The sequence below is a fragment of the Oncorhynchus tshawytscha genome, linkage group LG28 (assembly GCF_018296145.1).
Source record: "Oncorhynchus tshawytscha isolate Ot180627B linkage group LG28, Otsh_v2.0, whole genome shotgun sequence".
In the NCBI taxonomy this organism is placed as follows: domain Eukaryota; kingdom Metazoa; phylum Chordata; class Actinopteri; order Salmoniformes; family Salmonidae; genus Oncorhynchus; species Oncorhynchus tshawytscha.
This window is the reverse complement of record NC_056456.1, coordinates 13,911,121-13,923,774: the sequence shown is the minus strand read 5'-3', so window position 1 is coordinate 13,923,774 and position 12,654 is coordinate 13,911,121. Positions and strand designations below refer to the sequence as shown.

The window sequence follows — 12,654 nt, the reverse complement described above, 5'->3', positions numbered from 1 at the left end:
ATGCAGTCACTTAGACCGCTACGCCACTCGGTCAACAAACAACTGTTACATAGCTTCTAAAGTATCCACAGTCGACTTCAATCAGTGTCTTTCATTTCATGTGTATATATCAACGAAAGCTTCATAGATGTAGGTGAGAACAGCAGAAGCAGGAGGGAGCCACATCTTTTCACAACCCTTTTTATGGCACTTGAATGAATTTCAGCAATGATTGACCACTAAAGTAAGGAGGAAATAGGTCTGGAAAAATAGAGCGCATCTTCATTAACGTTTGTTAAAAGAAAATAGCCTGCAGGATAATGATGGTAAAAGTAGGGTCTCAAGGACTTTCTGTCCACTGCCTCTCATAACGGTCCGCCACACAGCGAAGCCCACGAGTGAAAAGACCATTGTTGACTAACCTCGCCATTAAGAAAGCAGTAGAATACTGACACAAAGAACCCCTGGAAAACAAGACAGAACAATGTTAGAATGTACAGAATGTAACTTCATATGTAAAATCTGTTTTCATAGATCTTTATTAATTCAGTCAAATAAGGATGTACAATAATCAATTCACACAAATACGGGTAAAGTCACTCAAATAGGGATGTACAATATTGGACAATAATCACTTATTGGTCAGATATTTTATAGTGATTCCAAATAATCAGATTGCCACTCAAGGTGGACTAGCAATAGGCATTATTTTCAGAGTCAAAGTGTGATTCATGTAATAAAAATGCCACTAACTGCAAAGTTGGTGTTTACCAGTGGCGGTCAGTGACGTTTTTTGTTTTTTCATGAGTATGGCCTTATTTCTATGAAAGCATAATGGATGACTGTCATTCATATCCATTTTTCCAGTTCAATGTAACAGTGATAGATTTAGGCTACTACATAATAATAGTACTCTAATTTTCCTTATACCCATCATGAGGTTGCTACAGCCTAGCCTATGAATGAACGTTTACAATGTACAGTAGGTGCACACAGGTTGAGAGAACAATTTGAGGTGACAGATGATATACTGTAGGGTGTAATCATTAGCCCAACAGTTGCAAATGAGAGTTTCAATTGGACAAATTCAGGTATGTTTATCCCCGTTTTGATCCTTTTGCTTGCGCTTAAGAAAAGTTTTTCAACAGAATCGGCGGAATGAATACATCCCTGATCACCCGTAAACACAGTTCACTTTCATAGCAGCCACATTCTATTCCTTCTCGCATCTATGCTCTCTCCTCTCACCTTTTCCCTTCGCTTGTGGACTTCAACACACAACACATTAGGCAAAAAAAGCTTTCCAAGAAAACCATATCATAACCGCTACACAGAGTCTATAAAGTAGTTGTCAACGTATTAGCTAATGTAAAGTCAACATAGCATATGGAACTAACGTGTTAGTAAACCCGCTACAATCATGCAGTAACGTTACAGTGTACAGTCAGTAAACTGGTGTTTACAACATATTTTCTGCCCCAATGAGTAACTTGTATAGATATGGGAAAAAAAAGCAATTGATTTGATGATTCACAAACATATAAGAACAATTATGCACTGCACTTCACATTCAGGGCAGTCTGTATATCACATTTCAACATCGCAATAATAGAAGAACTGATTCATGATGGAACAGCCTTTTAAGAATAGTCTAAAACTGACCCCTATTCTCTACACACCTTCACTGAGCACCATTAACACATACAGTACCTGCTCCCCACCCAAGTTTACACTGAGAATACTCAATGTGGACAAACTCACACCCACATACATTCTCCTGACAGCTCAGAACACTTGATAGTAATGCAACAAGGGACAGGTTTGCAAAGTCTTACATTAGTACAAAGGGTCCTTCTTCCACAGGCTATAAAACCTCAAATGAACAGCATATTAAAGCTAAAGAAAATTATAAAGATTTAAAAGGTTCAAGAGTTGTGTGTTCTTAGGAAGGAGCAACTTGGTAAAGAAAAAAAAGACTCCATGATCTTACCTGAAATGATTGTAGAAATGAATTGAAATAAATAAAAACTATTTGCGAGATGTCGTCCTCTCCGGGATTCACAAAAAACAGCATGTAGGTGATCCCCAGCAGAGGCAGTAGCACTAATGTCGCTTTTACTGCTTTTCTGTGAAGGAAATAACAGAAAAACAGCAGTACTCCAATTTAGTTACAAAGGTAATTGGTGACAGTGTTTGCTTCTAAAAAGAAGATGTGTAAATGTTTCAATGTACGTACACTACCGGTCAAACGTTTTGGAACACCTACTCATTCAAGGGTGTTTCTTTATTTTTTACTATTTTCTACATTGTAGAATAATAGTGAAGGCATCAAAACTATGAAATAACACATACGGAATCACATAGTAACGAAAAAAAGTGTTAAACAAATATGTTTTATATTTGAGATTCTTCAGATAGCCACCCTTTGCATTGATGACAGCTTTACACACTCTTGGCATTCTCTCAACCAGCTTCATGAGGTAGTCACCTGGAATGCATTTCAATTAACAGGTGTGCCTTCTTAAGTTAATTTGTGGAATTTCTTTCCTTCTTAATGCATTTGAGCCAATCAGTTGTGTTGTGACAAGGTAGGGGGGTATACAGAAGATAGCCCAATTTGGTAAAAGACCAAGTCCATATTATGTCAAGAACAGCTGAAATAAGCAAAGAGAAACAACAGTCCATCATCACTTTAAGACATGAAGGTCAGTCAATATAGAACATTTCAAGAACTTTGGAAGTTTCTTCAAGTGAAGTTGCAAAAACCACTATGATGAAACTGGCTCTCATGAGGATCGCCACAGGAATGGAAGACCCAGAGTTACTTCTGCTGCAGAGGATATGTTCATTAGACTTACCAGCCTCAGAAGTTGCAGCCCAAATAAATGCTTCACAGAGTTCAAGTAACAGACACATCAACATCAATTGTTCAGAGGAGACTGTGTGAATCAGGCCTTCATGGGTGAATTTCTCCAAGAAACCACTACTAAAGGACGCCAATAATAAGCAGATACTTGCTTGGGCCAAGAAACACGAACAATGGACATTCGTCCAGTGGAAATTTGTCCTTTGGTCTGGAGTCTGTCACGCCCTAATCTGTTTCACCTGTCTTTGTGATTGTCTCCACCCACCTCCAGGTGTCACCCGTTTTTCCCCATTAGTCCCTGGATATTTATTCCAGTGTTCTGTGTTTGTCTGTTGCCAGTTCGTCTTGTCAAGTCAACAGCGTGTTTTTCTGTGCGCCTGCTTTTTCTTATCCCTCTTTTGCTAGTCCTCCTGGTTTTGACCCTTAACTTCTTGACGCTACCCATCCCATTAGAGGAATAATTTTCGCCAGCAACCGCTGAATAGCATAGCGCCACAGTCAAATAATATTACTCAAAAATATTCATATTCATGAAATCACAAGTGCAATATTGCAAAACACAGCTTAGCCTTTTGTTAATCCGCCTGTCATCTCAGATTTTGAAATTATGCTTTACAGCGAAAGCAATCCAAGCATTTGTGTTAGTTTATCGATAGCAGAGCAAAACATTACGTACACTAAGCATTAAGTAGCTAGGTCACGAAAATCAGAAAAGCAATCAAATTAATAGTTTACCTTTGATGATCTTCGGATGTTTTCACTCACGAGACTCCCAGGTACACAACAAATGTTCCTTTTGTTCCATAAAGATTATTTTTATGCCCAAAATACCTCAGTTTGTTTGTCACGTTATGTTCAGAAATCCACAGGAAAGAGCGGTCACCACAACGCAGACTAAAATTTCAAATAATATCCATAATGTCCACAGAAACATGTCAAACGTTTTTATAATCAATCCTCAGGTTGTTTTTAAAATATATATTCGATAAAATATCAACCGGGTGTGTAGGTTTTTCCATAACACCAGGGGAAACAATGGCCGCTTTACTCTGTAGCGCAAAACTCACTCTAAGAGCCCCCACCTATCCACTTACACAATGTGATCTTTCACACTCATTTTTCAAAATAAAAGCCTGAAACTATGTCTAAAGACTGTTGTCACCTTAGTTAGGGAAGCCATAGAAAAAGGAATCTGGTTGATATCCCATTAAATGCAGGATAGGCATGCATAGGAACAGAGAGGTTTCAAAATAAGAGGCACTTCCTGATAGGATTTTCCTCGTGTTTTCGCCTGCAATATCAGTTCTGTTATACTCACAGACAATATTTTTACAACTTTAGAGTGTTTTCTACCCTAATATGACAATTATATGCATATTCTAGTTTCTGGGGCTGAGAAATAGGCAGTTTCAAATGGGTACGTTTTTTAGCCAAAAACTAAAATACTGCCCCCTACACGCAAAATGTTAAACAGCATGGCTACCACAGCATTTTGCCACTGGTTTGGGCTTAGTGGTACTATCATTTGTTTTTCAACAGGACAATGACCCAACACACCTCCAGGCTGTGTAAGGAGTATTTTACCAAGAAGGAGAGTGATGGAGTGCTGCATCAGATGACCTGGCCTCCAAAATCCCCGACCTCAACCAAACTGAGGAGGTTTAGAATGAGTCGGACTGCAGAGTGAAGGAAAAGCAGGCAACAAGTGCTCAGCATATGTGGGAACTCCTTCAAGACTGTTGGAAAAGCATTCCAGGTGAAGCTGGTTGAGAGAATGCCAAGAGTGTGCAAAGCTGTCATCAACGCAAAGGGTGGCTTTTTGAAGAATCTCAAATATAAAATGTATTTGTTCAACACTTTTTTTGGTTACTACATAATTCCATATGTGTGTTTTCATAGTTTTGATGTCTTCACTATTATTCTACAATGTAGAAAATAGTAAACATAAAGAAAAACCCTTGGATGAGTAGATGTTCTAAGACTTGGACCAGTAGTATATGTCAATACAAAAAAAGCACTCCAAGACCTAAATCGTATTTTTGGAGATTGTTTGCTACTTACAATTTCTCACAAAGGATGTTGATAAATGACCCCAAACGATCAATATCTTAGATACACATTCATAGCTAGTAAAGTTAGAACCCCATCCTATAAGACTACTTCCTCACTAGGCTCCTTCTATCAGATCAACTAGGAGGGAGATGTACAATATTGGAAAATATCACCTATTGGTCAGATATTTTATAGAGTCCACATAATCAGATTGCCACTCAAGGAGTGCTAGCAATAGGTAATTGTTTCAGAGTGAAAATGTGATAAATAAAATAAAAATGCAGATTTCTTAAAACTGGGCTTGACTCCAGCAGGTTGATGATAGAAAGGGGTTTATTGCTTAGGGTTTTGTGGCCAAAACTAAAATCTGACAATATAAGAGGTCCATTTGAGTATCAGGTTGAAAATGGAAAATCTCTCTGGGACACAGTCTTTCATTCCTCATTTCCTCGAATTACGATGGGATTTTAGGTCATCTACCTTAGCAGTGAAGTAGCTGATGGCTCTGTTTACACATCAAATAGCACCTATTGTATGACATAAATCCACTGTTTGACTTTGAGTAGGGAACCCAATGTCAGCAATATCAGCATTGGAGTGACAGAGGCCTATTCTACAGGACAGAGGTTTGCAGGCTTTGCTGGGAATTGAGATGTTCTCTTTTGAGTGTTCAAATAATCCACTATGAATAAAAGCTTCAATGTGAATGGAGGACGATGAAAGTTGTTCCAGGAATAAGATACGTAAGGCTATTCTCACTGCGCAACATCAGCAGATCATTAGTGAAGAAAAAGAGGGGTTCTAATTCAAACAGAAACGATCGTCATGGAAAATGGTGTGTGTGTGTGTGTGTGTGTGTGGGGGGGGGCATATCTTCACAGGAATGTTATGCAATGATGCGTGCAAGTCGAGTACAGATTGAAGTGATTCACCCCGTATAAAGCAGCTGACCTTATTATCACTTCGTTGAGTAGGAGGGACTTGTTAAACAAATGCCCCATTAATTGCTCCATCAACTGTGAATGTTGAGGGGAGGTTGTAATGACTGCAATAACTATGGGTTGGCTGTCTCACATCACGATACAATGTACCAGACCGAGGACGAAGACCATGTTGTTTGAAATGTTATCGTGTCACCTTCATTATTAAAACGTTTGCGTATGGAGCAACCAAACAGTGAGCGGACGTTCCCTTATTATCTATGAATTAGTGTAACTCTTAGTGAATCCTATAGTGTAAAGGCATTGGTTTAGGTCAGGTGGGTTTTTTTCTTCTTTTTTCCCCCAGACTGTCTTCAAGGCACCAGCATCAGAGGGAATAACAACATGTTAGAAAACCTGAAACTGGTGTTCTGTGGTGATAACGTTCTTGGAAAGACATTATTTAACGTTTATTTAACTAGGCAAGTCAGTTCAGAACAAATTCTGGGCCAATTGCGCCGCCCTATGGGACTCAAACTGGAATCAAACTTGTGCGCCGCCCTATGGGACTCAAAGCCTGGAATCAAACTGAGAAGCAGTGACTTAGACCGCTGCGCCACTCGGGAGCCCCCCTCGAGTGAATATTAAATGGAGGTCAAGTAATCTTAATATGGCATGCGATATTTCAAATAACAACCCCACAGGAGTAGTGACTCACCTGTACTGTATAGTTTCTGATGTGGTAGAAGCTCTCAACTTGGTCATAAGGATTCTTACTATGTTGAAGAGGAAAACGAAGTTTATCTAGCAGAGAACAGAGATGGAAAACTTTCATTAAGAGTTCATTATGTAGAACATGATGTTTTAGTAATGAACAGATAACTAAAGGTAGTGAAATTTGTTGCGGTTGCATTAGGGCAGCTAAGAAATAAAACAGTGAGAGACAATGGTCTTGTTACCTACCAAAAGCACAAGGATGACCGGCCCTTGATAAATGTAGTCAATATACTTTCCAGGTTCTTTCCCAAACCAGCATCTGTTGACACACATTAAAATAATGGCTTTTTGAAGTGTTTGCATATTAAACAACATCATTTGTATGAATCTATATTCCATTATTAGCTAAACAATTTTGGTGCATTATCAAGACTTTCCAGAGTTTCCAAGTTAGAAATTGCTATAATTGAAATTAAATTGGAGATGAAATGTACTCTTTTGGGTAGCCAAGAAGTGCCTTGATAATAGTGGCATAAACATCACGGTCAAAACATATACAACATGACCTTTAACTATTGAACTGAAGTCGGACTTTATTCTATTCAAAAGGACAGCAATTGCATTTTCAAATAAACTGAGCTAGCCTTTTCATAACCTCTTTAGATGACATAAATGATCCTCTTGTAAATGTTACAGTGAATGCCCCTTTGACACCTACAATACAGTAAATTGCTGATTCACCTTGAATCCGTACTGGTAGTGGCTCCACAATACTAAAAGAATTCAAGTCCTACACTGTACTACAAAGGGTATAAGACATATTTCAAGGTTTATCTGTGATTAACAAATGTACAAATGGCATACATGTACAGGTGTAGGATCTTAATCTGATCACCCTGTTGCAGCAGAACTTTTCTGCAATGCAGGACATTTTAAACGTGTAGTTTTAAAAAGTGTAGTTTTCATTTGCACTTTGAAATGTCAGACTTGATTTTCCCTTATGAAAATTGTATCAATCTGTATTGAAATGTCCATTAATTATGGACATAATAATAATAATCAACATTTCTTGTTGCTAAAGGATCATTTTTCTGCTGTAGCAAACTGGCTCAAATTAAGATTCTACAACGGTATAGGTTTCTTTGAACTCTATCAAAGGTCATTAACCTTCACCTTTGATGGACTGTCAGCTTTTAAAATGGTTAGTCAGATATAACAAAATACCTACAACACAAACAATTCATGAATGCTTGAGATTTCATTGTTGTTGTTTAAATTGAAATTGTGCACTTACTGTTCATTTTCATTATAAAGCTTCCCAATGGCCCAAGCAACAATAATAGGACATGGAATGCCTGAAAGAAATAGAAAAATGAATTGACATATTTGCCAATATTGTGAAAGCCGGTGCTAACCCTGCTCCAGAGCAATGTATCTTAGCCCAGGGATAAAGAGGCTGTTAGCCCTGAGCTGTGCAGTGTAAACTAGGCTAATTAGAATCAGACTGCTGCATTTAGAAGCTATTACAGAGATGAAATAAAGGGATCCATTGAGGCCAGTTGGATCCTTCCAGTTCTACTTTGATCTGGCTTAAGGACTTCTTATCTTGCTGGTCCCCAGTGTTGGACAGATGAAGTGAAATCTGTTCTACTTCCTACATTTCTTAATAAGTGATCATTAAAGGATCTGAAGAAGCAGGGCACTGATGACATTGATAACTTTTATAACTGGCTGGAGTGGATCTACTTAAATCAACGTGTTTAAAAATGTTATTATGTGTTCATTATCTCCTTGAAGACCAACAGGTAAACTCCATGACCCAATTAGTATTTAACTTAAACTAACCACCCTGACTACTCAAAACAACGTTTTTTAATATTTGTTAGTACAAAGAACAAAATCCACCAAAGCAATTCCTCTCTGTGAAGGAGAAAATATTTAATTTGCTTTTTGTTTACTTGATTTACTGATTATTAAGAGGATGGCAGTAATCCGTTTCAAATTCACTTCAAAATGAACCTCTCGAGAACCCAAAAAATACTATGACGCGAAAAGACTACATGAAACGCATGACAATTTGATCTTTTCACCAACTGACCTAGACAACGCATAGTTGTTATAATCAACAAAAAGAGAAGATAGTCTATGTTAAGGTTACCCACATGCCAGACATACTTATTAGAAATGATGATACTCGAGAGTAAGAACCACATCTAGTCACTGTAATGTCTGAAATGAGAGATCATACTTCAATGTTGTAAATAGGATTCCACTTCAAAGGTGAGACCTGCGCTTGAAAACCACTTGATCATCAGTGGAAACTGTGATGGACTGAGTAATTTACCGAAGGGGGTACTCAAGGACATCCCTAAAACCAAAACATCAGGCTACAATATTAATTTGTAACAGATAGACACTGAGTGTATAAAACATTAAGAACACCTGCTCATTCCTCGACATAGACTGACCAGGTGAATCCAGGTGAAAGATATGATCCCTTATTGATGTCACTTGTTAAATATACTTCAATCAGTGTAGATGAAGGGGAGAAGACAGGTTAAAGATTTTGAAGCCTTGAGACAATTGAGACATGGATTGTGTATGTGTGCCATTCAGTGTGAATCGGCAAGACAAAATATTTAAGTGCTTTATGGTTGTAGGTGCCAGGCACATCAGTTTATTTCAAGAACTACAACGCTGCTGAGTTTTTCCTGTGTGCATCAAGAATGGTCCACCACCCAAACAACATCCAGCCAACTTGACACATCTCTGGAAACTATTGGAATCAACATGGTCCAACATCCCTGTTGAACACTTTCGACAACTTGCAGAGTCCATGCCCCAACGAATTAAGGTTATTCTGAGGGTAAACTCAATATTTGGAAGATGTTCTACATTGTGTAGATAGCACCAACTGACTGTGCAAGGTTATTTACTTATACACAATAAAGACATCTTCTTGAAGGTACAAAACCAACTCCTTCGGTCATCCCACGGCTGACACCAATACATTCCACTGCAATACATCCCACTGCTGACACCAATACATCCCACTGCTGACACCAATACATCCCACTGCTGACACCAATACATCCCACTGCTGAAATCTATGTACCTCCCACTTGTGAAACCAATGGACTGTAACAATTCCACACCCCCTCCACTACACACCTGAATTAACAAGTGTGAGTGAACAACCTTTGGTTAATTCCATTTTGAGGCAAAGATGAGATTTCTAATAACTATACTGGGTGTGTTACTATACGGTACTATATCCTATACCCTAATAACTATACTGGGTGTGTTACTATACTGTACCCTAATACCCTAATAACTATACTGGGTGTGTTACTATACTGTACCCTATACTCTAATAACTATACTGGGTGTGTTACTATACTGTACCCTATACTCTAGTAACTATACTGGGTGTGTTACTATACTGTACTATATCCTATACTCTAATACCTATACTGGGTGTGCTACTATACTGTACTATAAGCTATACCCCAATAACTATACTGGGTGTGTTACTATACTGTACTATATCCTACACCCTAGCGTACAATATGTTCAAAGGACTCACATAAATGTGACCTATATACAGATCCATCCAGATCTATGTTTTATGCCATTGCATACATAGTCCTACATTGCATGTTATATAAAGAAAACGTCAAAATGGCTCAGCAGTGAGCTGAGCTGAGCTGAAGCGTGCTCCAGTGCAGTTTCAGGAGCCTCTCCATTGTAGGAGTTTCTAACATGCAATGTGCTTTCACTAACATCACTCTAGGTGAGTGTGGATAATTATGTGGTGATGACTGGGGGCATCTGCTGCCTGTCCCATTAAGCTCTCGCTCAATTGCAGGGCTGAACTGATGTACAACCACCTCGGACTTCCCCGCACTCCAATAGCATTTTCTCTTTTCTTGAAATTAGACACTTCTGTTAATCTCACAAAATGCTTTGTGGGGAATGAAAGGTTGTTTTGCTAATATTTAGCTACATTGTCTAAGTTTGTCTACTCAAGCATGTACTGTAGCATTCACGCTTTGTGATGTGGAGTGAATTAATAAAAACACTGCACAAACTAGTGTAGATCACTCCATAGATCAACAACAACTTTCAGTTAATAACTCAGGGGTTAAGGGGCAGGTTTACAAAAAAATGCAGCGATATGCCATCCCATCTGGTTTGCGCTTTGTGGTACCATGCTTCTGTAAGGTTGACGCTGGTAGAGACAAGAAGCAGGTCCAGGGAGTGAACATTTAATGGCAACCAACATGGAACAGGACTGGACAGCGTGTGGACATGAACACATAACGCCATTAATGCAGACACAGGGAACAAACGGAGGAGCAGACAGTTATAGACGAGGCAATCAACAAAGGGAAGGAGTCCAGGTGAGTCCAATGAGCGCTGCCGCACATAATGATGGTGACAGGTGTGCGTAATGAAGGGCAGCCTGGCGCACTCAAGTGCCAGAGACAAGGAGTGGGAGAAGGCGTGACAGTTTCACCATAGGGATAGTGCCAGGTTTCATCCAGACGTGACCTTGGCATTCAGGCCAAATAGTTATATCTTGGTTTCATCAGTCCAAAGAATCTTGTTTCTCATGGTCTGAGAGTCCTTTAGGTGCCTTTTAGCAAGCTCCAAGCGGGCTGTCATGTGCCTTTTACTGAGGAGTGGGTTCCGTCTGGCAACTGTACCATAAAGGCCAGATTGTTGTCCTTCTGGAAGGTTCTCCCATCTACACAGAGGAACTCTGGAGCTCTGTCAGAGTGACCATCAGGTTCTTGGTCACCTCCCTGACCAAGGCCGTTCTCTACCGATTGCTCAGTTTGGCTAGGCGACCAGTTATAGGAAGAGTCTTGGCGGTTTCAAACCTCTTCCATATAAGAATGATGGAGGCCACTGTGTTCTTGGGGACCTTCAATTCTGCAGAAATGTTTTGGTACCCTTCCCCAGATCTGTGCTTCGACACAATCCTGTCTCGGAGCTCTACGGACAATTCCTTCGACCACATGGCTTGGTTTTTGCTCTGACATGCACTTTCAACTGTGAGACCTTATATATAGACAGGTGTGTGCCTTTCCAAATCATGTCCAATCAATTGAATTTACCATAGGTGGACTTCAATCAAGTTGTAGAAACAGCTCAAGGATGATGAATGGAAACCGGATGCACCTGAGCTCAATTTCGAGTCTCATAGCAAAGGGTCTGAATACTTATGTAAATAAGGTATTTCTGTTTTGTATTTTTAAGAAATTTATAAAACATTTATAAAAACCTGTTTTCGCTTTGTTATTATGGGGTATTGTGGGTAGATTGATGATGAGTATTTTTTTTATTTAATCCATTTTAGAATAAGACTAACATAACTAAATATATTTTTTTTACCAGACTGTCATAATGGCTCATTGAGGTGCCAATATGATTGACAGATTGACAAAATAGGGAAAATAACGATTACCATTTCATGTTTCATATTTAGACAGTGTTAATGCTGCTGTGTGTATGGCTGCTATCAAGAGTTTTATGATTGATATTAAATCAAATCAATATTTATTGGTCACATACACATATTTAGCAGATGTTATTGCGAGTGTAGTGAAATTATTGTGTTCCTAGCTTGTGTTCCTAGCATAGTTTGACATGTACAGTACTTACACCAGCCAATGAACAAGAAGACCCATTTTTTTAGCTTGTCTGTAGAATAAGTCATCACAATGGCTGTGTGAAGGTAGCATCCTTCAACAAACATCCAGAAAAAATTGGTCACCACAAAATAGTTATATATCGTTGTTATAAGGCGACACCAAGGCTGTAGAAAGACATAAAAACAAAACGAGTTAGGTATTAGTGCAATGAAAAGCTTAACATTCATGCGAATTGTAAAAAAATAAAAATACAAAATGAATATGTAACAAATGTTACCTCATTGCTCTCATGTATATTGTGGTCAATCAACTGAAGTAGGAACCACATAACATTCCTCAAAATGAAGGTTGTTATCAAGTTCCAGTGGATTATGTTTCGAAGGCATCTTATGCTCCTAGAAATATACAGAACATTAGAAATGTGAAAAAACAACAACAATGCTTTTACATACCTGAAGTT

At 38.7% G+C, this 12,654-nt stretch overlaps 1 protein-coding gene across 1 annotated transcript in view; it reads right to left on the bottom strand.

Moving 5' to 3' along the window:
* LOC112226780 (corticotropin-releasing factor receptor 2-like) overlaps positions 1-12,654 on the bottom strand; it is an 89,632-nt gene that overhangs the window by 4,839 nt on the left and 72,139 nt on the right. The window contains exons 5-11 of the mRNA XM_024391328.2: positions 12,472-12,589; positions 12,205-12,358; positions 7,829-7,889; positions 6,781-6,853; positions 6,536-6,621; positions 1,970-2,105; positions 402-443 (exon numbers count right to left, since the gene is read on the bottom strand). Coding sequence (XP_024247096.1) covers positions 402-443; positions 1,970-2,105; positions 6,536-6,621; positions 6,781-6,853; positions 7,829-7,889; positions 12,205-12,358; positions 12,472-12,589 — 670 coding nt within the window. The remainder of the gene's footprint in view (positions 1-401; positions 444-1,969; positions 2,106-6,535; positions 6,622-6,780; positions 6,854-7,828; positions 7,890-12,204; positions 12,359-12,471; positions 12,590-12,654) is intronic.